Source organism: Drosophila subobscura, chromosome E (assembly GCF_008121235.1).
Source record: "Drosophila subobscura isolate 14011-0131.10 chromosome E, UCBerk_Dsub_1.0, whole genome shotgun sequence".
In the NCBI taxonomy this organism is placed as follows: domain Eukaryota; kingdom Metazoa; phylum Arthropoda; class Insecta; order Diptera; family Drosophilidae; genus Drosophila; species Drosophila subobscura.
Genome location: NC_048531.1, coordinates 20,222,978 through 20,248,058, shown reverse-complemented (window position 1 = coordinate 20,248,058; position 25,081 = coordinate 20,222,978). Strand labels below are relative to the sequence as shown.

General features: G+C 40.5%; 3 protein-coding genes across 4 annotated transcripts; 2 read left to right on the top strand and 1 right to left on the bottom strand.

The window, feature by feature from the left end:
* The first annotated feature begins 2,384 nt into the window (after positions 1-2,384).
* Positions 2,385-3,833, top strand: LOC117891435 (ejaculatory bulb-specific protein 1). Its single transcript, XM_034796907.1, has 2 exons — positions 2,385-2,463; positions 2,541-3,833. Exons 1-2 carry the CDS (start codon positions 2,449-2,451, stop codon positions 3,627-3,629), a joined length of 1,104 nt encoding a protein of 367 aa, XP_034652798.1. The 5' UTR covers positions 2,385-2,448; the 3' UTR covers positions 3,630-3,833.
* Positions 3,834-4,905: 1,072 nt separating this feature from the next.
* On the top strand, positions 4,906-5,341 carry LOC117890281 (keratin, type II cytoskeletal 60 kDa, component III-like). Its single transcript, XM_034795043.1, has 2 exons — positions 4,906-4,957; positions 5,020-5,341. Exons 1-2 carry the CDS (start codon positions 4,943-4,945, stop codon positions 5,284-5,286), a joined length of 282 nt encoding a protein of 93 aa, XP_034650934.1. The 5' UTR covers positions 4,906-4,942; the 3' UTR covers positions 5,287-5,341.
* A 4,276-nt stretch (positions 5,342-9,617) lies between these two features.
* On the bottom strand, positions 9,618-12,024 carry LOC117890419. Of its 2 annotated transcripts, none has more exons than XM_034795237.1 (4): positions 11,701-12,024; positions 10,202-10,393; positions 9,871-10,141; positions 9,618-9,813 (listed from the first exon to the last, which is right to left on the bottom strand). In XM_034795237.1, the coding sequence occupies exons 1-4, from the start codon at positions 11,885-11,887 to the stop codon at positions 9,648-9,650; spliced, it is 816 nt and encodes a 271-aa protein (XP_034651128.1). In that variant the 5' UTR covers positions 11,888-12,024; the 3' UTR covers positions 9,618-9,647. The 2 variants fall into 2 exon arrangements, with proteins under 2 accessions (XP_034651128.1, XP_034651127.1); XM_034795236.1 differs by having other exon boundaries at positions 11,803-12,024.
* Positions 12,025-25,081: the final 13,057 nt, after the last annotated feature.

The window sequence follows — 25,081 nt, the reverse complement described above, 5'->3', positions numbered from 1 at the left end:
AGTGTGTGTGCCATGATGATATGCAAACAAGCACCCAAATTGGTAAGAAGAAGGGGAAACTGTTGCCCAGCTAGTACGAAGTGTATCGCTTGCCCCGATATCCATCGCAAGGCCCTCCATTAAAATACATGAAATAAATGATAGTGTGGCTGGTAGCTACTGGTGGCCAGAAGCACAAGGAAATATGCCCCATAAATTCACGACTGGAACTAAGAAAAAAAGGGTTGACGTTGACAGAGACTCGGCGGGTAGTGACACCCTCCAGTTTCAGCCCTCCAACTAGAAACTACCATTGATATCCAGATACGTTAAAAGATAGAGAAGAAGAACATGGATTCCCTGCATATGATGTTTATCCTGGTGTCTATTAGCCCAAAATAAATTATTAACGCGCATTCGGAATGTGCATGCAGTTTATTAGCACTTGAGGACTCGGACTCGAACTCGAACTCTTGCGTGTGCCCTTTTGATGTCCTTTGCATGTTTTCTCCTCTTACCAAATGTACCCAATTCTCTACTTGTATTAATTTACATACGACACGCAGTCTCGCAGTTTGGCAATCGTATACTAAGGAGAGAGGACGAGAATGACACTCGTTCTAATGGCCTGACATTTATGATATATGCGTGAGGCCAAATGTTGGGCCGTTTTAGGATACGTTTTATGCTAATGGTGTGTCTGAGTGCCTTAGTACGGCATATACATACATAACTATCTAAAAATTTATTTTAAAAATGCTTTCTTTGGCTTTTCAGGAAGAAGTTACCTATGTATAATCTCATTCTAAGATCCCAAACTACATTTTTTTTGTTATGAGAGTGTTCATTCGCCTTCGTTATAAACGTAAACGTATGCATAGCTTAGTAATGCCAAGGCCCAGCAGGAATTCTGGAAACAAAATATATTACACAATTACGGCAAAGATATATACATACTCGTCTATATAACTATTAATCAGCATAAATTAAAGTCAATAAAAGTCAAAGCAAGTAGAAATATTAATATTAGATAAATGATATTAGGGCTTCTTTGGATGCGGCCAGATAATGAAACACCAAAGACCAAAATCAAATCAACGGCCAACTCAGAGAGTGAATAGGCGGACGTTGCCGCCGACAAGAAAATGGAGAAGGACATGTCATAGCCACCGTTATCAACGAGTGCCGGACAACGCCCGAAACTCCCACTGAAACACTGCCATTGCCAGAGTTTTGTCAATAATTCATCTTATCACCGGCGGATATTAGAATGGTAAGACCAAAGGACAACACATCCGGACCCCCCGAGGGCGCGTCAATAAAAACACATTCAAATGTTGCAGTTTGAAATTTCGTTCTGGTGCCATCTTATAGAAAGGTGTTGACGCTTATCAAAGCCAAGTGGACCAGTATCTTGAAGTAGCTAAGTGAAGCTCGCGCACTTCACCTTCAAACTTTTTTGTCACTTCTTTGAATTTAGAGTTTGCAACTTGAAATCTTGTTTCCACCCCAAAACTCTTATTCAAAATGGAAATCCTTTAAAAAAGCCAACAAGAAACTCACCCTGTCTGGGAGAGAACCTTCTATTTACATTCGTTTACTTCGATCTGTGATTCAGTTTTTCTTTTTGGCTGTTGTATACTTTGGAGCATCCTTTAAAGTGCCAAGGTGCCGGTTTGTAAATATTTTCATAGAACAAACTTGAAATTTTGTGTGGGCCCAGAGCACAATGTGGTTTGGACTGTGGGAACAAATTAAAGATAACTTTAAAACTTACAGAATCAATAAAGTCTATCTTTGACTATCACATCGAAAACTTTTACAGAAAAAGTAATTTTAATTTCAGCTCAGTGGAATGGCAAAAAAAATGTAAAATAGAAAATATAATTTGGGATTTTATTTCAACAATCAGAAAGAGTTTCATAAAGCTGGAGCGGCTGACAGTGACTCCTCTAGTGCATCCCCGATTAATGTCAATGCCCGAGTGTTCATTTAACCAAGTCAAAGTCGAGGGCCGTTAATATTGAAAATGGGAAAAAGCATATACTAGTTTAAATATCTGGGGGAGAAACGTTTTGGGATAACTAAAATTAATCAGCTTTCAAAATTTGTATACTCGGTACTCGAAGAGTAAATAGGGTATTGTGTATTGAGCGTATTGGTGTGAGAAGTACTTTATTTATGTACTCTTTACATTTGCAATAATTTTTTTTAATATTTAGTATAAATTACAAACTGTTGAAGTACAATAGATCAACTCAAAATAGCTGTTCAATGTTTCAAACAAATTCTGACCTATTTTAATGATTCGCTTCAGCTATAAAAATGTCACCTACGGTTTCTTAACTTTACAGACTACTTGTGCATAATCACAGTTCCAATCTATATTCTAATTACCCTGTGCTTCTACTATAAAAACTACATCTGAGAATTTTAAAAATATCAGTCTTGTGTCTCTCCGGTTCTGCTATGGCGCGAAAATTGGTAAGCCAATGTTACGAGATCGTACTTATCCATGTAGTTTTCCAACTATAGTGCCTGGTAAACTGGTTATTTTGCAGATACTCGTCCTGTGGCTGGCCTTGCTCTGTAAGAGCTCCAACGCTATTGTTAGCGAGTTGGCCCGCCAGGGCGAAAATGCAGTTCAGGGCCTGGCAGCCATTCACTTGGCACCTTTGCGCTATCTAGACGTTCTGTTCGGCACCAACCATGGGATAGTTCCATCTGGCTATCCAACAGCCATACAAGCGGCCAAAGCTGCTGCCATTGGCGCTCAAATTGGAGCCTATCGTCCGTACAGTAGGATCTCTGCTGGCGTAGGTCAAGGAAGTGATTTGATTACCATTATCAAGAACCCACGCTCCCCATACAGTTACGGAATTCCAGGGTACGATTATCCTACATATCTCAAGCCATTTTATCGGAAGGGCGTCCGTATTGGAGCTGGTGGAGTTCTTATTGGCGCTAATGGACTACCTCTTGCACCCAACGGCCTACCTATTGGTCCAGATGGACTACCTATTTCACCTTTCGGTCCAAACGGTCTACCCTTTGGACCATTGGGTCCAAACGGTTATCCTTATCTGCCTTTCGGTCCAGTGCCTGGAGTGGTGCACAGCATTAGTGGTCCTAGCATTTCTGTGGATAGATCTATCGGAATTCAAGGGAGCAGTCCCTTGGGTGGAGCTGCCGTTACTCTCGACAAATCTGTCGGGATCAATCGTGGCCGGATCCAGACCCACCCAGTCACACCCGTTAATGGTGGTTGGTTCGGGAACGGGGGCTTCCTTGGAACAGGACTCTTTGGCAGTAAGGGACTTTTAGGAACAGGATTCTTAAGCAATAACGGTTGGCACCTGGGCCCCTTTGGATTCCTTAACCCATTTGGAATCCCATTCCCAAACATATTCGCAAACCCATTTGGAAACATATTTGGAACTTTGGGCAACATGTTTGGAATCACTACATCAACTGGTGCGACTGCAGCGGCGGGCGGAGGCGTTGTAGCAAAAGCTGGAAGAAGAGGACATCCAATCGGCTTGGGACTACCAGGTGTCCAAGGAAGTATCACTCTCGATGTCGGCGGCTCAATAGCTCCACCAACGGGATTATTGGGGCTGCTACACCCCTGGCTGAATGTGTTCGGTTAGAATATTATTCATGCCGCATCCACCACCGTAACGAACGATTGTTCGTTGGATATTGGATATTGCAAAGAAATGGATCCGATGGTTTAACGCATAGGATTAATCTTTTAGTATTAAGAAATGACACGTGTATGGGTTAAATTAACATTTGTCTTGGCCAAGCTTTGTAATTGTAATACCCAATAATAAAATTAAGAAGCATTCCAAGTGCCAGGTGATTATTATGAACAAAAAACTAACGAGCAAGGTAACCACCGGACAACGGTCAATTGGTTTCTATTTCAGTTAAAAAATTAAACATTTATTCAAGAAAAATCTCTATTTTGAATGTCCAATATGTGGTAGAAGAATTCCGCAAAACTACTACACAATCTGCTGAAAAATGTGATATTAAGGGTACCAGTTTTCTGGAACTTTAATCCGTTTTGACTCTCAAAAGACTGGACCACCAAGTCCAGTAACTTTCGTCAAACCAGGTTTTTTAATAAAGAGCTCAAAAAATGCTAAAAAAAACCTATGTATACGAAATGTATGTATGTATATGTCATTTCTCTGACAGGTCGACAAATAACAACAAAGTAAATTAAAAAAAGACATTTTCATGTGGTTTTCTGTTCCTAATAAATGGTTAAGTCTCCTCGAACATGCATATTCTTAACTATTAAAAACGAAGGAATTTTTGGCCTAGTGTGATATGTCTTTTGCGACAGGGGCTTCAATTTAAAAAAAAATACGAGTTAGTGTTTTTTAAATGTTAGTTACTTTTTAGAGACAACCATGGACCAAACAAAGTTGCCCAAAATTGACTTTGGCATCAGTTGTAGATGTCGTCCAGAGGTGTATCAAATTGGTAAAATATTTTGAAAATCCGTCTTATTTTCAACCTTCTACCGCTTGCAATGCGTACAAACGTCCTGTTCGACATCAGAGAATTTCCCATATGCTTTAGCTATCAAAACTAAAACCAATGACTCGACTGGAGAATATTTTCAAAGTTTTACATAGTACTTATTTCTGCGGGTTTTAAACGTTTCACCCTAGTTCACTTTAATAAGAATTTAAAAATAAAATACTAATTTTTCCTAAGTATGAGAATCCAAGCGAATATAGCAGTCTCAAGTTTTGTGGAAATTGCTGGAAAGTTCTACATGCAAAGTTTAAGTGTGAAATGTTACGTATGAACTTCTGTCTTAAAAGGTTTACGATTACATTGGGCATGCAATGGGTATATGAATATTCATTACATGTGGCATTGGGTATAAAAGCGCTACCTGTTCAATCAGTTGCGGAATTATCTTCGAAGTTCAATTTCTAAAATGAGGCGTCTGCTGGTAAGCTTGCATTCCCATATATGTATACTTTATATGAATCCAGCTATAAATATTTTTCCCAGGTGCTTGTCCTAACATTGGCTTTGCTGACTGGCAGTGCCTTTGGCTCCCTTGCATTTTGGAGAAGTTTGCTTGGAGGAGGCTCTGTTGGATACGGTTCAGCAGGATCTTCTGCGAGCAGTGAAGCCAATTCCGTTACTATAAATAGGGGAGTTGGCTTAGGCGCTGGCTTAGGCGGTGGCTTAGGCGGTGGCTTAGGCGGTGGAGCATCATATTGCTGTGGTATTCCCCGAAAACAAGTGCAGTTTGGGATTGGCTACTCACATTAACTTCCCGAATTTGTCTCCAGAAACTCCAAAAGTTAATTTGAGCTGTGGATAGATAAAATAAAATATATATAAATATAATAAATAAATATATATAAATATATATAAAATAAAATATATAACAAATAAAATGGATTTGTGTATAAATAATTAATCAATGCAAACTGGAAATGGTTTACTTTTTATTCTTGGAGGTGCTTTGAAAAGGGGAAATTGTAAAGGAAGTCTTAAATTATGTTTCCTGTAATCAAACTCCGATATTCCAGCTAAACTACGAAAACTAACACTACTAAAACACTCATGTCTTTCATCAGCCAGGAACACAATACCATTTAGAAATGTCAACATTCACTCAATTGTAGAATCGAAGCTATAGCCAACTTCAATGCTCAGACGTTTAGGTCTGAATGTGAACCCGTAAGACCTCCTTTAAACATTTGTATCTGCATATACAGATACACCTCTTGAAATATTTAGGTGTGCAGTACAAGATTTATTCCGCCTTCTGTTCAATCTGCGATAGCTTTAGCAATAAGACAAATAAACGAGCGGACATAAAAACTTATGCTGACTTCACTAGTCACAGGCTTTCAAACAAGCTGGAGTTTATCTACAAAAAAATCATTCCAATGTGAATTACAGGTCTTCCATTAAACTTATGCAATTCGATGGTAGTAGAGCTTCTATGCGATATTTTTAAGTGTGCAATGTTAATTTTAATATCGTAGCGAATCAATTTGTTTAGTATATATAACTCTGCAAAAGGTTAACGACTTACATTATCATATTTTCAATATGCATTTTAATTTTAATGATAAGACTTCGTTTCTATATAAACGCCAGTTGCGCTACCTTTGGTCACCAGTTCGGGAACTGCCTGCCAATAAGACTGTCGAGTAAAATATTTAAAATGATGCGTCCTTTGGTAAGAGTACAATTCCAAACATATGTATTTTAAAACTATACCCACTTATCAATATTATTTCCAGGTGCTGATCCTAACAATTGCATTGATGACCGGCAGTGCCTTTGGCTCTCTGGCATTTTGGCAGAGTTTGCTGGGAGGAGGAGCGGCTGGAGCAGCAGCCGCCGCAAGCTCTAAATCGATATCCAATTCCTATACCTTAAACACTCCCGGTATAGGCGGTGGCTTAGGCGGTGGATTATCCTATGGGTTAGGAGCTCCTCAAAAGCAATTTCAGCTAGGGGTTGGATATACATGAAATTCCCGATTTGTTCGCGAAAATCTTTAGCAGTGCCAGTGCACTGTGGTTATGTTTAATCATATAAAATGGATTTGTGTGCGAATGTTTAAAAAATAATTATTACCAAATGCAAAATGTAAATGAAAAACGAATCTATAATGGGTGTTCTTAGATTAAGAGTGGTGCTTATTCGTAAGTTATAGACGTCAGAGAGAATAAGATATTTCAGAGATGCAAAAGGCCCGACACTTAGGAAACCCCGACTGGCCGTTTACTAGCGTATTCATTATTAGCTCTCTCCCCTACGGATCCCTCATTTTCCTGTTTGATACCCTAAGGAGAAAGACTTACGGACGCCAGAATGAATACTTAATGACGGAGCTCTCCTTTCGATGATAACAAACGACAAAGAGTTAAATTAGACATTTTAAATGTAGGATGCCCGTTGGTGGCCATTTTAATTTCTTGCCACATAAACCGCCAACTCGCGCCATTCGCGTCTACATCCTTTCGCATTGCCGTAACAACCAGCTCACCCCCCTGGTTTTTAGGTATTGTCACCCTCATCCTCACTTTGCTTTGTTCACCCACTTCGTTAGTTATGTAAATTACTTTGTTAGGCTTTCCATTGTTGTCTTGTCCTTTTCCTTGGCTCCCAAAGATAATATCCCCAGCAATCTGGCAACGCTGTTATAACAAAACACACACACGGCTCACGCATGTTTTCGCTATTCGAGTAGGCACAGATTTTAACCCTTTGAAAGCATTACCACCCTAAAGCGAAGAATCCCTTTGACTGCCCATTTATTTACTTGCCTATGTACAAAACAGGGGAGATTTTCTCGAAACTACGCATGAAAGTCGCGTACATAGCCTGTACATACGATTTCTGTGTGTATGCAAGCACCTCGACTTGCGTAGTATTTGTTTGCCCTGTTTCGGCGTTCCCATTATCTTTATGTTTTCCATTTTTGGAAGAAATTTCGTTTAAGGTACAATTTTTTTTAAACAAATAGAGTTTGGTGCAAATTGAATCACTGTCCAGTACCCATAAAAAGCCTCTCTTTAAAGAATTACATGTATGTTTATTTTGGTTCGTTACATACATATATATGTATGTACATACATATGTATATACATACATATGTATTCTACACTCATATTTTTCATTTTCTCATCAATCGTCTGCAGCGTGAGTATCCCAATTCCCGCCACACATTTGCTCTAAGCGAAATGTAAGAATTTAAAAGAAATTAAACCCCAAGGACAGCGTATCTATCTCTTCCCATGCTTCTCCTTGTATTTTTCTATATTTTGCTTTGATTAACATTCGCTGCTGGGTGCGGGATGGAGGCGGCGGTCTTCCACCATCTTCCAGACAAAAACCGAGGGTTTTAATTACTTTTGGGGGTAGTTTTTGAATTTACTTTCTATTTATTTTCCGACGAACAGAGCGAAAAACACTGTCCCGTCATAAAACTTTAAGAAATGGAATGTTGTTATGCATCATAGGCATAATGTCTCAACAATGATCCCTTATGCATACACGCCTTAGCCAGCGGTAGGGCCTTTCTTCTGCCGACGAAATAAAGCCTCCAAGCGTGTCCTATTCAATTACCTTTTTCCATCTATTCACATTGTACAATATGCCAGGAAGAGGCTTTGTTAAAGTACAATTCAATCCGCTCTTATGTATGTATGTGTGGCATACTCGTATTCCCTGGGGTTCATTTTGCCACGGATCCAACCACTTGACCATGATGTTTCAATTTTTTTGCTCATTGACCACATAAAACCGGAAATAACTTAATTGACCTCGGGGAATGGACAAGCATGAGGGAAAAGCGGTGGGTATCATTACAAATCGCATCAACTGACCAGAGCCTTAAGTGATTTGTATCTCTATCTGTTGCGCCTGGCTACGGACAGCAAGGAGGGTCGTCCTGGTCAGTCGAGCCCACGTCGGCTTTCCCTTTATTGTTCCGAATCTCCCCTGTGAGTCCACGGGTCTGCTTGTGCTTGCTTTGGGCGGCCGAGGGTCTGGTCTGGTCAGTCAGTTGGCCAGTTGTCGTGTCTGCAGTGTCGCGTGTGTTGTGTGTAAACAAATCAATTACTGACGCTAAATGCATTTCGTGAATTTGAATTTTAAATAAGATATGTTCCCCTTGTTCTTTTTGGCCTTTACGGTCAGCTTTGTTCACACCTCATTATTTCCAAGGGTCACTCATGTTTGATTGTTATTTAAATGGATTTTGAAATGGCTGAATGGGTTGGTCATTTAAGGGCTTGAAAGCCAAATGAAAGTGTGAAGCTAATTATAATTATCAAGCTAATTAAGCCACTTCCATTGTCATGTTCACACCTTGACAGTCACTTCACATTCACTTGTCGTACAATTAATCTCTCATTTTAATTCTCATTCATTATTCATTAGAATAATTTGCCTCATCAAAGGCCTCCTGTGGCAGGCTTGACAAGTGTTCATCATGTGCATATCCCACTTGAACTTGCATCTCTTTACTCTCCCACGGCCCTAGCCTCTTGCACACCACTTGACTTAAGGCTGATTCGCATTCAAAGCATTGAAGTGCGAAATAATACTCCACTCCAGCGTGTGCAGTAGCGCCATTGCATGCTTGCGTCCTTGCTGCCTAAATAGTCCTTTATTACAGTCAACTGCGAGTCAAACGAAGTGCAACAGTCAACGTGCTTGTGCATATGCATTTCAATGCAACGCAAAAGTTCTGCCCCTGTCCGTGTCCCTTGCCATAATGCCACACCAGGTTCTCTTCTCGTCGTGTTGCACATGGTGCAGCCACAACCCCAGCTCTGCCTCAGCTACCGTGCAACCTTTGCTTGCATTATCCTTTACAATTTGCTTTCTCTTTGTTTATTTTTTACTTTTTCATTGTGCACTTGAATGCTTTCCGGCCTGCCCCAACAAAATGCGCTGTTTGCAAGTTCCATGGAGTGGAAGCACATGGAGGGGTACATCGAACATCCTTTGCAGTTTTCGCACTTGGATCTGTGGAGACGGAAGAGCATATCTCAGATGTGTACACAGTAAAGCCGTACATCCTTTGCAGATCTATTTTATTAGTTGCTGGTGAGGGAATTTTTGTAAGTACATAAATAAATAAATTAGTCAAGTCGTGCTAGTTAGACAATCATTTTTTCTACTAAACGGCGAACCACATTCTCATCATAGTCCTCAATATCGTCATCTCCATCGTCGATGTCCACACCATTGGGTCTCGTTGGATAACTCTGCTCTGGTGAGACGATCTTGACGCCATGATCGCCAAAAAGAAGACAATCAAAGTTCCTAAAAGTGCACAGAGAATAGTAGATACTGACTGATACTCCTATAATTCCGTCTCACCTCTCGAATAATTCAAAGCCTTGAAACTCCCCAGACATGTACATGCAGACGTGCATGTTACGACCCACAAACCAAATGTCATGGAATTGAATGCAGGCCCTGGCGAAGTTAAATCGGGGCGGTCTGAAACAGAATGGCGGAGGATTCTGTCCAGAAACTTTTCGACGGAACCAAATGTTGTTGTTAACGCGCATTCGCAACTCAAAAGAAAACTCATCCGGACGGTAGGCTACTTCTGTGCAGCTGTTCATGCCGATCACCGAGAGGAAACCTTAGGTGGATTAGATATTACACCTTACACAGGATAATTACTGGAAAGCTGTCGACTTACCCGCACAGCATTTGCACAGCCCAGTGTCACAGCTGCAGGGTATGCGATTCACAAGATTGTTCAATGTGATATTGGTCAAACTAAGTTGCCTTGACTCCTCCTCATGAGCAAGCACGTTGAGGCGATGGTTGAGCAAGCCCAATTGTAGAGCAGCATCGTATGCTAGATCGTCAAGAGGAGCCTGCAGTGGCACTAATATAGCGGTAGTATGAGAGAAGTGGAACAGGGTATTTTTGAAAGCTTAAGATTTAATCTACCTTATTTTCCAAACCATCGGCAGCCACCGGTAGAAAGGTCTCTTGAAGTATAAATCTTGCTTCAACTTACTTCTGTTTTATATTGAGATTAGTAGCTCAAGTAGCTTCATAACACAACTAACAAAAAGTAACACAAAACGTAAACAAACGGAGAGAAACAACCAACTAACTTTGCCTAATCATCTTCGACTTACTTCCGCATTGCATGTCCAACAGTTCCGCGTCAAGACAGCAGGCTGACGTAGCCGGCAGCACAACACAAGATCAGACTCAGCCAGCGCCTAACAGTTTAAACTATTAACCTTGAATGTAGCTAACGCCACAGAGACAACCATCCAGTCAACTGAGCCAAAGAAACGAAAAGATTTTTGATGTCAATGAAACCAACGAAACAACCAGCTGCTCAAACGAGCTGGGTAGTAGTGCGAGAGCGAATTGGTCAAGATCATGGACAACAGAGAGAAAACTGCGATGAGAGCCTCAACGGCTTCTCTCTTAAATGAGTTGAGATGAGTCTTTTGAGATGAGTATGTATGTATGTACGTACATATGTATTTGTGTGGAAATGTAAGTATGCATATTTCTTGGCTTGGTGTAAATCACTTGAAAATTAGATCTGCCTTAACGGCAGAGAATAAATGTAACTAAGATAAATGATAATCAGAAGAAACACTCTCCCTGTATGGTCAATTCTTATGTGATAGGTTGTGAATCGGTGTTATGCGATTACAAGGCTGGCATTGAATTTATGGCACGTCTTTTCTTGCAACTTTCGAGTTCGGCAATTGTAAAATATTTAATTGGCTTCGCAAACTTTAACGTTTATCAGATGGTGGTTGACATCCCAATTGTTCGCGTGTATGTACATACATATGTATGTATGTAAATATGTACATATGTACGTGCTTAAGTTTAATATCCCAAAACCGAATTTTTATGAACACAAAAATGCAACAGCTGCTGGAAAATAAAAGAATGAATTTACAGTTTTGTCCACGAAAAACACCATCCGATATTTAACAATAAAAATTACATGTTTATTGTACAGTTTAAATAACACAGGGCCTCATATTAAATATCACAAATATTCAGATCGAAGTTCTCGAAATTCCTGAAATTTAAAGCTTAAGATATTTACATATGTACATAAACGGCAATATATACATAGATTATTTTAAGAAAATTCGTCAACCAGGGAAACTATATACATTTTCCATACACCTACGGTATTTTACGTTAGGCAAACATTAACAAAACGATAAAATATCGGCATTGCAAATGGATTAATAAAATTAACAGCTAAATAGTAGAAATAAGACGAGAAATAGGAGTTCTTTGTACTACCGGTGTCCGATTTGGAAACGGCAAAAAGCGATGCGGCGCACAGCAAGTAGAAGAACAAGCGGGGATGTGAGCTGGCGGCTGGCATCTTGAGAAGACCAAGATCAGGAAAAGGAATTCAAATCTGAATCGGAATGAAGGTTGCTGCTGACCCGCTTTGCAGATAATGGTTAAGCACGCTTGTGTCTTTTGCTTTGTCTTTTGAATTTATGTTTTTTCTCTTGTTTATTGTGTGTGTGAATTTTCGTTTCGACAATAAACCAAAATGTAGTAAGCTTCACTTGGGCACGCAACTTTCGCTCTCGTGCAAAAAACGACGAAAATGTGTTAAACACCAACTTCAATTAATTTGTATTTTCTATATTGAGTTAACATGCGTTTACTCGCATTTATATGTTTTTCACACTTAGCTCAGACTCTGATTTGGACTCAAGGCGCGGGCGCAGCTCCGTACGTGCTAATGGCCAAAATACAACTGGCCAAGAGAATGGTAGCGCATGCGCATGCTAAGTTTAGAGCCGGCCAGCAGACGCCGAGCGCTCACACGGTCGTACGATTGACCGTTGGCCATCGACAGATCCGATACACACTCTTTGAAGCAGAGACGGGCCCCAGACACTGGCGATGATGACAGTTTCTATCCTATACACTACAAAGAAAGTTTGTTCAATTTGTTTACATACTTTAATAAATCCCAAAGAGTACTGCATATCCGATATTTTGACTCGAATCCATCATAATAGTTATTATAGTTATTAATAGTAATAGAAGATGCCGTCCAACGATACACCTGTCCTCCTTTCAGAGTATCAACTCTTCGTCCATGGAAATCTCTGATTTCATATTTAACTTTTAAGCAAGAGCAAAAACCAGTATTTGTATGCATATTTGTAGTTAGGTTTCAAGCTGTTTCGTCGCCTTTTTAAAGTCTGTTATAATTTCTCTGAGAGCATCTTTGAGGGAGACTCGACTCTCACTTTTAACTGTGTGGCTCGACTAGGCAGCTATTGGCTTGAAAAATGTACGAAATTTTAATTAAGTTGTCACCTTAAACGGCGTCTCGATCTCGACGGGTCTTTTGGGGCTGTTGCACTTTTCGGAATCTGTTGGATTGTCTTTCGATTCGAGTGTTGGTTCACCATCTCTAAAGATTGTATTCGACCCGTTACAATTGTATCAAAATGGACACATGAGTCTCGATTCGATTTCAATGACGTATGGCAATAGTAGGTTGGCCAGCCAGAAGTTTTAATTGTAATACTCGTAAGAAACGGCTTGTCAGAACTTTCACACTTAATTTGCCTAAAGATATTTGCTGAATATGATGGTTTCTTTCTTTGCTGAAGATATTGTCTTCAAAACCGGTTTGCCGAACAATTTTGCTCCTGCCCCTCGGTCGGTTGGGCGAAAGGAGGGCTGCGTTCTGCTGGGTTCCGCGCGTGACAGTCTACGGCTTGGTATCGCATATCAACGTCGACACAAAAAAAAACATTAAAAAAAAAATAGAAAGTTTTTTACTCAATTGTACGGCAAGAAAACACAACACTGCTATGATTAAGAGCAGAATAATTATGCGAGCCTCACGGTTTACGTAAATCCATACGATTTTGATTAAGGATTCGAATGTCGCGTTAGTTAAAGTCTGCTTGTGGTCCTTTTTTCATTTGTCGATATGCAATTTGTGTTAGCTTCCGCTTATGGTTGCATTTTTGCATCCTTTAATCATACATTGCGTTACTGACTACGCCATCTAAAACCGTAAGACCGGGTTCGAGCCCAAGCCACGACCATATGATTATATTTTGTGATGTAATCGAAAATTGATTTGTGATGCTGGAAAAGCGGCCACCCCGAACAGCAGCCACAGCATGACATTCAAAATGTTTACTCAGATGAAAAAATCTGCACGTAAATCATGTGAAATCAATTTCTCTTGCACAATTTTCCACTTTTGCCAAATATGTCAAAAAAGGCCAAGGGAGGACTACTCCACGAAAGTCGTGAGTAAACATTTGGTTAGACTAGGCTCAGACTCGTTTTTGTAGTTGCTTGGTAGCATCTTGCGGTCTGATAATAGCATGTTAACTCATAACATGCTATCAATCACTCAAACATCGTATCTGATTACTTTGGGCGATGTGGATACTGTGGAAAAGAGTACTCGTTGGGGCGTACCAGGCTGATAATTCGCATGTGAAAATTGGAAAATCGTTGTTTGGCCTATTGCTGTCTAAGTTTTATAGGCTGTCTAGGCTGGAGTCTAACATGGAGTCAGCTGCATGCATGATTCAACAAATGCAGTTGCTGCAGGGGAATATGATTTGTGGGGCCTTACTTTTACTCATGGCGCCAGACTGCCAGTCAGTCCGTTTCAGACTGATAGTTTCCAACCACATTCACAAAAATTTATATGTTTACTTTATTCATTTATGCAACTCTCCTTCACCATATTTATTAAAATATACTACAAATCGTGAAAACACATCTTTAATTCAGGCTCGCCCTTCAACTTTCACTCTGTTCTTTTTGATTGTTAGCCTTGAGCTTTACATTTTCGTTTTTATTTATGCTCTCGGTTCTCTTTATTCTTTCCCTCCTTCTGAACACTTTTTTCCTGTGAGTCATGTTTTTGTTTGCCTTTAAGTATGCTTTGAGTGCGCTATACAAAATTGTATACAATTTTGTTGTTCATTTGTTTTTGGGCTCTCCAAAAAAACCAAATAACAAAATGAAAATAAAACATAAATTTTTTTGTCTGTCGTTAGCTCAGAATTTGGAGAACTGGATGGTAGACGGGGGACGACTGTTCGGTCAATAAGAGGCAGGGTTCTGGCATTGTGAGTGCTTTCCAGCACACCTTACTCCTTCTAACCATTCTTTCGCCATCAGGTGGTGCAAGATGCCTCCACAGGGATCTCTTTGTTGCCTTGTTTTCCCATTTTTCTGGCATTGCTTTGTGTTAATTAAGAAAAAATTTGATTCGAGGAGCCTTCCAGAACGACGGAAAAAACTCTAAATTAAGACATATGAGTTTCCGGAAATCTTAAATCCAATTGTGTTTCTTCTATTATATACTTCTATTTATCTTTCTATACCATATGACTTTGTTGGTCATGTAATTATGACTGCAACTACCGCTTGCTACGTGTATTGACACTATGCAGACTAATATGAGCTCTCTTATAACCCTGTTCTTTTGAGGTTCCACACCAGCAATAATTCGTTGGTTATAATTAACCCTTTGTGCATGAGCAACATGCAAGAGGCTCTTTTGCAATTTCGCGTTTCGTCAGCCACTCCACTGCATCCAGCGCACAACAGAGGCCGAAAAAATGAGGATATGAAAGTAAGGTTCAAGGACAGAAATCAGTTTCTTCGTTTTTTGTTGTATAGCTGCCGAAAAATGAAAGAATTGCAAAATGCAAGCCACATATTCTCCAAGGACACTTGACTTTCAGCTTTATGTTGCTTTCTAGAGATGCAGCGAAGTGCTAAAGGATGGGGGCTGGGGCACATTCCCCTCGGGTTGTTGACAGCATTCTTTCTTCGTTTTGTGTAGACTCCAGACTTTTGGCGCTGCCAATTAATTAAGCGAAATAAAAGCCAACCAAGCTGGAAACGGGAAGAGCGGTAGCGTTCATTAGTAGCTTTCCGAAAATGGAAGGTCGAATTTTGGAGAGTGGTGAGGTGGTGAGTGGGTTGCACGGATTCTACAATTCAATTTGCTACTCATGCAATTTGTTCCCTCAAAATGCTGCGCTTTAAAATGCAATTGGTGTAATTAAATCAGCGGAGCGAAGATCTGCTCTGTTGGAGATGCGCTCGGGCGTCAGTTTGACACAGAGGTGGACGATGGGTTGGGGTTACCCACGACGCCTTTTACCACCTGCGGCTTGAGGTGATTACGAGCAACATGAGCATAAAAATTGCTTACGCTTTGAAGAAAAAATTTTAGGCTTCAGGAGAGGAGCACTAGCCGATACCTTGATTTTGTGGTGTCGTTTGTGGAAATCAGAAAACTGGAACTGCAGATCTGCATCTGCATTTGGTTTATTTTTTTTTTTATTGGCCATTGGCCGCGTATTCAAGCTACCGATGGGAGCGTGATGGCTCGTGAAATAGTGAGACTATCGAAGGGACAAAATAAACTGTGGTTGTTCTGAGTTCAACAGTTTTGGGGCTCAACATAGTTGACAAAGAACATAATGAAGACGGTAATGGTAAGATATTTTTTTCTGTGTTCCGAAGCAAGGTGAGCATTTGGCGTGTCACGAGCCCATCTTAAATGAAAAAAAGAGTTTTGTCGGCGCCTTGCAACTTTTCTTATAACAAATGATACAGGAGAGGGAGATTGCCGTTCGATCTGAGGCATCGACCATCGTCTGTGCGCCAGATACAGATACTGGTGCTTAATTTAGATTAAACGACTTACTGCTCACAATTTATTGGCATAAGATTTAATTGAACAACAACGAGAAGGGACGTGTGAGACGCTTCTTACGCGTCACAACTTTTATACCCGGTACTGTACCTATGTACATCTACTTGACTTCTCCCGCCAACACGCTCTTTAAGCTCGCCCACCTCCCACCACCCTTCTGGATATAATGATGATGCAATCTGATCCCAATTCGGCGATCTGATAGATATAGTCCTTCCCTGTGTAATTGCGTTTTTAGTTTTCTTTTATCATTATAATTGTGGCCTTGGGAGATTTTCGCCATTTGTGGGGGCAGAAAGTGATATATACTTATAACAGTGTGAGCATACATCCATCTGGATGCAAAGTTTGGTGGCTCTAGCTTTTATAGTTTCTGAGATCCAGGCGTCAACAAAACGGACGACTCGGCTATTGATGCTGATCAAGAATATATATGGTTTATGGCGTCGGACACGTTTCCTTCTATGCGTTACATATGTACATACATCCCATATTCCCCACAAACACAATAAACCCTATTTACTCTTCGAGTACCGGGTATAAAAAGCTGAGAGTGAAGTGGAGACCCGAAAACAAATATTTTTGTAGGTGGTCTGTCGGCAGCTTACAATCAAATCGGGAACTGGAATCACTATATCTGTGGCTCATGTGCCCCTTGGTGACTATTGATCACGACTCAATTGCTCTTCTTGTCTGTCTTGGCTAGACATTTTTTTTTTATTTTCCTGCCAGACACTGTTGAGACTCTCGAAGTCCCAGAGGGTGAGATTAGTCAAATTTCAGCAGCTTACATGTTCTTTGATTTGCTAAATGTGCTTATATGTGGGTTGAAGAAATTTCTTGTTCGATTTTCTTGGCAGTCTGGCGCTGAGTAGGAGCGGGGAGACTGTGTTTCGACAACCTACCACCTGTTGGGCGACTAGTCGGGGTCATATCCACACTGGGGGCCCCTGAGCATCCGAAGCTTGTTGACTTGATGATCTTAGGCCGCCTAATGGCAAGATATTAATTTTCCATCTTAGTCCGCTTAATAGTTAATCGAGCGCGATACTTTATGTTATCTTGGATTGAACGTTTGAGAATCAAGCTAACAAACTTGCTGCCTTAGCTGCGGCTATATATTCAACAAAATACAGTTTCTATGTAGATTCAATGAAACCATAATCTTCGTACGACTCATCTCATTTCCATGCAGACTTTTAAGATATGTACATACATTCTTGCTCAAATTTCCTTGCCAGCCGTAATGCAGTCACGTCCCATATGATGACGATGAAGACTGAGGCATGGCAATCACTGGAGAATCAAGAAAACCAATCAACTGTGCCAATGGTGAAGGGCTTAGATGGATGGGTGAACAGTAAGATAGAACAATCTATCACGTATGTAATTCCCATGAAAAATTTGTACTGGGTTGCAACGATGATGCCAAATACAAAAAACAGGAGCCAAATTGTTGTAGGTGAAATTATAATTTCGTGCAACTGGAAAGCATACAGGTCGGAGAGCTCATCAGTAACATAGTAGAATTCGAAGCGTTACCAATCGATTCGGCAAACGCAATGAGCAGGGCACATGATTGAAGTGCACTAGTTTTAATGCATCTGTCTGGACTGCTGGGCCTCAATGTTTCTTTCTGCCAGTATATGGTCTGGGCCGAGCACATTCAACCTTAAGTTCAGCACAATTTGTGGTGGATCAAATGAAATGCTATCGGCACGATCTCCGGAATCGATCGATTGCTGCCCTCGGTGCGTTGCTGTGGCAACACGTAGAGACCCAATTCTTTACAATTTCGCCAGCTACTTGTTATGGGTCAGGCAGAGAGCGAGCTTCATCGTGAATTTTCTTTAGCCTTTTCAGTCGCATAACCCCATGTTTGTTTGCATTAGCTACCGCAGACAGGGTGCAATTATGTCGTTTGGGGCTTCGATGGCAACTGAAGCTGACTAACTTGTGAGAGGAGCGCTCCTTGGGTTCACCTCGGAGGGGGAGCTAGAGAAGCGTATTTCATCAATGACCACCTCAGTGAAACAAGTCATTAAAATTTGGTTTCCCCTAGCTGGCAGTGCTATAACTTTGGCAGAACAATTGCAAGGTAAGAGATTTTAGCAACATATTTCGTAGTTGCTTTTGTTTCCCGGTACAGAGAGGGTATACAGTCAGTTGCGTTCTTCCTTCACCTTTCCGTACTGCTCTTTGGCATTTTGATTGCTGCAGACTTTGTGGCGCATATGAATTATGGGCTCAGTTGGGTTTTGAAATCGGTAGTCAAGTCACATTCCTTCGGTCTGCACTTTGGCTTTGTGACTCAATTGCGATTCTGGCTGGTTTCGCCATTGTCGGTTAGTGGACCATGGGAAGCAGTCTCCTCTGCAGTCGCATATTCGTTGGGACGCGTTAAAACGCGTGCAAAACGCTTCGCAGCAATCAACAAACCGCACGCTTCGTTGCCTTCACAGCCATGTGTTTTTTCAATGCTTTTTGCACATTTCTCAAAATTAACACTTGGCCACACTCCTACCATATACTCACTCTAACCAGAATTCATAAATGTGCATAAATTATGCCAAAAACACAAGCCAACCCTGCGCTGTGTTCGTCTCTGCGGTTTCCCTTTTCACTTCAATGTTAATGAGTAAAAAATCATGTTGAACATTTAATGCACATGTCTACTACTCTTTGGGTGTTAATATTTCTCAAAACTTATATACATACTCTCTTTTACTGTCTTGTAGGTGGAAATGAGAAGTTAATAAAGAAAGGGTATTATAGGCATCGGATTCGTCCAGAATTTTACTTTGTATTCCTATTTATTTTGCAAGTGCTGTGCGCTTTTTTTTTCGTCGCCTGTGGTCGCGTGTCGCCTTCCTCTTTATTTTACTTTTCGTTTCCATTTTCTTCTTTTTGTTTTTGGATAAGTGAATTGTGTTTGCTCGGTTTTTTTGTCATTAAATTAGCTTAATTTTTCGAGCCTTTACTTTATATGAACGTAATTTTATGTACATGTGTACTTAAATTTGAATTTTTTTATGTGTGTGCAAATGTACACAGCGCATGGCATAGCAATCCGTTTTCTATTTGGAACGACCAAAATGATGATAAGCGAATATGCGTAGTAATAGCGGTGAATTTAAGAAAAATCAAGCAATTAAAATCTTACAGAGTCTCAGTTTAAAAGTCACATACCAGTGATACGAGTAGTATGTACACACATTAGAGTATTTATAATTCCTCTATTATTGAATCTTAAACTATTCAACCACTCGCCGTCATAATAAATATATTTTGTATCGATTTTCAATACACTCGAAAACTCGAAAAATAAAGAGAGGTAAATCCACTCTGAATAGCAAAGTCATCAAAATGTTGCATCAAATCTCCATGGACACGATTTAAAATGAGTGCAGAGAACCCAGCTCCGAAAAAAAATTACGGGCAGACATTGGCAGTGCAAACCACTGGGCGGTGCTGTGTCCCGAGCCGTCTAGGCACGAGAGAGGATAAGAACTGAACAATTTGGGGAAATAAACTTTTTTTGCATCTCCGAGAATGCTCTCAATGCTCTGCCTGACTGCCTCGGTGATTTTACATTTATATCGAATTTAAATAAAGTCCTCCTCAGCCGAAGAAAAAGTTTCGATTTTCACGCGGCAAATGAGTTTGCAATTTATTTTTGGATCTACTTGTACGTTTTCTTGTTTTTTGTGTCTGCATTGCAAATAATTTGTAATGAATTGACAAAAACCTGCAGGGATAGAAGAGTAGAACGAGTAACGGGATAGCTGAAAACATTTACCTATCTATATAATACGCTTTTAATGAGAATTCATGGGCCGGTGTGGGCGATTGAGGGATTGGGGAGTACATCCCCTTGGGCATGTAGACACGAGTACTGTCCGCGAAGTGACAATTAAATTAAGTGCTGATTTTCTCCAGAGTTCGAGACTTTGCTTAATTTCGATTACGCATCTTGTATCTAGGCTTCGTGAGTGGTTTGGGCTTTTGCAGAGTCATGCGATGACAATACTTGATTGCCAGGGACACGCCAGGCTATCGTGCAAATGAAACACCCAACGATGGAACGCTTCGTGTATTTGAAGTTCAGGCCAAGTTTAATTACTTTCTTACATGCAGCGCGCATCTGTGAGCTGTTGTAGGTGTTTTTATGATGGTTGCTTTTAGGCGCCTCTTAAAGTGTGAAGCTATGAGCCACGTACAGTTTGTTATAAAAATTGAACCAAATGCATTTAAGCACTTCAATTTTAGCATTTTGGCAAACAAAGAACAAATTATATGAAAAACCAAAATTTGAGTTAAGCCAGACAGAGCCATACCTCCTGCCTTTTTGCCCGAAGATATTCAAAGTCACCTCCCATTCAAAAGTAAAAATTATCGCTGGCGCTCATACAATGCTAGACGGCAGGAGGAATTGCAGATGAAAGTACCTTACACTCAAGCAGTTTCGTTGGCTTCTAGTGTTTGCCTAGCTTATTCAACTTTACCCAGGTCTAAAAGGAAATAAAAATCCTAGAAACAAGTGTCTATGTGAGAATGGGTTCGGCTCGGACGTGGGACTGGGTGTAGGCTGGGCGGCTCTTTTAGGCGTCTGCAAATCTCAAAAATGTGCACAGACTCCGCTTCATCCGTTTCCGCCCGCTTATCCACGACGGGAACCAACAACCCCAACTTCCAACTCAAGAGACGATGTCTGGCAAGGCGATTTAGCAAATTAAAAGGTTTTAATGCATGGAGTGCTCCCTTACTTATTTCATAATTTGATGCCAACTGTGCCATGCAAATGCGACTACGGCTGAGTCCACAGGACGAGTCAGGCATCCGCCTTTGCATCAGTGCTGTCTTTTATTTTTCTTTAAGACTTTTGTGTTTTTTTAGAGTTTCTCTTCTCATAGAAGAGTTTCCGTCCCCTATTCGCTGTGACTGGGCCCAGTTTAATTTCCTTTTCGGCTGCTAAAAAGTGCAAACGCTTCGTAGGTGAAAAATATTTACATTCACAGGATAAAGGAAATTGGATTTTTTAATTGTGCAATAAATTGAAATAATATTTTATACCCTGAAAATTTTATTGAGCTGCAGTAATCGAGTGAGGTAGGCGTCGATATTCAGAAAATATCTCAAAACATAAGCACATTTGAATGAAATGAATACAGTCTCTTTCATTAAATATAACATCCGCTTAGACGATTGATTAGCCCCCACTTCTTGTCTTTATCCACTAGATTATCCCTCTTAAAAAGCCACCGCAAATCACAAACTTGAATGAGATTGCTACGCACGTTCGTCACATCTAGGGGAAATGGAAAATCGCAACCTTTTTTCGCGAGCTCACACACTGAACAGCCCAAGAAACTGTCACGTGTCCCTGTTGAGTGCTTTCTCCTGGAAAATTTCGCCAGTGAGAAAATTGCCAAGTGGCTTGCGGGCGTTTTTGGATGCGTACCCTCTGCAAAACGGTCCCATCGCACCCCTCTCTTCATCGCAAATATGTTAGCGAATTTCGCAAATTTGGGTTATTATGTTTGGCACTTTGTATATGTACTTTTGCGGGTTCCGGTAATGGAGATGAAGTCACAAGTAGAGGCGATTCCAGAGTCGCGGCTTATGAATGTTCAATTGCGTGATTCGGCAGAGAGGTTGAAAAATAAAACAGGCATCGTGAATGCAATTTATGACATTTGAAATTTTGATAAATGTCAACGCGTGTGCGTAAGAAAAGCATGGGGTGCCCAGCTCCAGGATGGAGGGGTATGGGTGACAGTTGTAATGATTTGATTGTTTGGAAAATGGCAAGTGAAAGTTCTCCGCTTGTGCGGCCGTCCATGAACTGCCTTTGGCAGTTTAAGGGCGGGACTTTGTGAATATTAAGCCAATTTTAAATATTTAAATATTCCTGTAGTAGATTTGGTATAACAAGGAATAGGAAAGGCCCACCCTCATGGTATGATTTTATTTTCCGCCGTATAGTCAAACAGAAAATATTTAAAAGATAAGATAAAATGTGCTGATATGTACACATATAAGTACCTAAAACACAACAGAATAACTCTTTACATTGATTTTTGAGTTGGTACTTCTGCAAAGCCTCAGCTTCAAGAATTCGCTAGAAATTTAGCTTTAAAAATTTTGCTACAAACAATTTACACACTTTGGGAATCTTTTCCGGGCAATCTCATGGAAATGTAGACAGTTGAAAGATATCCTAACTATGCACTACTCGGAAAATAAACTCGGAAAAATAATTTCCTTCTTATGATTCCCGTTCCTTGTAGCTTAAAACGAGAACAATAACCGCAAAAGGCAAACTGAGGCCTCAAGGAGCGTAAACCAAGCGCCTGCCCCACAGACTGACAAACTACAAGAAGCGACTACAAATTCCTCAATAAACAAATAGCAGAAATAATAATGTTTTGTGCACAATCCCAGGACCCAGCCCTTTTTCCCAGGAGATGTCGGACCTAGTCTTTGTTTATGAAGCAGTAATATTGAAATCAGGATAATTGTGCAAGAGGATGTGAAGAAAAAACCGCAAATACTTTGCGACCAACGAAAGGGCAGCTCACCAGTCAGCCCCAAGTAGTCATTCATTCCGTAACGAAGATATCTTGAGAGCAATTTTAATGCGACAAAAACTGAAAACGGAGAAAGAGTAGGATGGGTAGAGCAGCCAAGTGAATGGTCATGACTGAAGTAGAGTGAAAAACGCTGCCAAGCAGAAAGTGGTCAACAATTTTGCCACAGCCATGGGCAAGAATAAAAGGCGTCGCCCAACAAATGCAATTCGAATGCAGCAAAAAGGTAGCAATCATGGTGCCGAGTAGTCGCCGTATAATAATAACCTCAACTCATAGCTTCTACTGTTTGCTGCTTAGCGGTGGCATATCTTAGGGTAATAAACCATAAGTTAGTCTTCAATGCATATACTCGTAAATTTTGCAGTTATGCACGAGTTAAGAGAGAAGTCAGCACAGAAGTATAAGTAGTTTTCGTACACTTCAAAAATTTCCCAAACACAAGTGTCAGAGGAATTGAGGAAGTAAAACTAGTCCAGTAAATTCAACTAAAATATTTCATCACGAAATATACAATTTCATTCTATTTCTGATGTTTGTTCGGCAAACAACTCTATTTTAAGTTCAAAATTTTTAGTAACTAACTAACTTTTTAGTCTAATATTCAACATAAGGTACCTGGTCAATGCGGGCTCATCGTCTGCGACCAACCAATTTCGCTGTAGCGATTAAATCACAAAATATAAAATTTAATATTATTAGTGTTAAGCATACTTTCCCTATGCGAAACCCTTCATCCTTAAATTTTAATCAGAGCGCATAATGCAAAAGCACCTTGGGGTCGAAAGAGCCCACCAAAACAGCTCCTTCTAACCCCATTCTAAATAAAACCGAACAAATGTACCTTAAATTAGCATACACAAAGCTCATCGTGGTCGTCAAGCGCATCACAAAGACCTTTATTTCATAATTAATGCTCACACAGAGAAATGCTCAAAGATATTTGTGCACTTTTGCGCAAGAACCCCCACCATAAATTTCCCTTCGGCCACAGTTCGCTTCCTTTAAAAATGTGTTATTTGGGGAAACGTCAAAAGCAACCACACACAGCACAAAAAAAAAAGCAAAATTCTGTAAAAAAAATTAATATGAAAAACCGCAAGCACAAAAATAGAACAACATAGAACCACTAAAATTTGACTGATACTTTTTTAAAACGGATGGTTTGATATGCAAATTGTAGGTTTGCATTTTGGGGCTCTTTTCCCATCTGGCAGTTCGTGCACCTGGCTGGCTCTGCTTGCTGCCTCTGCTTGCTGCCATGATTTATTTACTCACGGCGAGCGCTTATTTATCAAACTCTAATTAATCGTTGATAAACCGATCAAGACGCTAAATGCTGCACTACACGAAGAGGCCCAGACACCGAATACTTGGTTTAGACTATCAGAGCTGGAGTGGACTACTCGTGGAGTGACTGCAAACGGGTTTTGAACACCTCTTCCCAAAATGTAGCTTCGATTGCTTTTTACATTTCTGTTTCGTAGTGCGCCGATTACCATGTGATTTCCTCCTCCCGTCAACATTCCCTTCGACCTTCATCCCAACGAGTACGAGTATTCGTATTTGTTGAAGCAATTTGCTCTTCTGAATCTTTTGCTGACCAGGCGACTGCGATGCAATCAATATATGCTCGTGTCCAGCAAATAATAGACTCCAAACTGGCGTTTTAAGCGTTTCTACTTTTTTCCTAACCGACGGCTTTGTGTTGAGTGTGAGTGAGCGTCCAAGAGTCCAGAAAGTCTTTACCATGGGTACGGGATACGGGTAATCCATTCCTCTATGTGCATAACGCTATGCTGCAGACTTTTCTCTCAAACCCCAAAAATAGCTGACTGTGGTTGGATATGTTAAGGGGTGCATCTTAATGTTTCAACCGATTCCAGCTGAACAATTCAAACGTTCTCTGCAAATCTGAGATAATATTATTCGGAGTAAGCCTTTCTTCCGCCCAACGAAGCTTGAACCACCCTGTATATGTCAAAGCACTGAACTCTAATCCACTTTAGCACATCAATTTATTAGCCACGTATGACTTATGCCTTTTTAAATGTGCGCTTGCATGTGTTGTCTGGTTTAAAGTTTAGCGATTGGAGCGCTTGCAGCGTTTGGAGGTTGTCCCGATGCTTCAGAGGCGAGTCTCTGTACAGAAGATGGTAGGTCGGCATGGTCAGACCTGGGCAGGGTGGTAGCTAAACTAAGGAGGTGCAAGAAATTTATGTTAACATGGCCTACGTAGCGCCCACTAGTA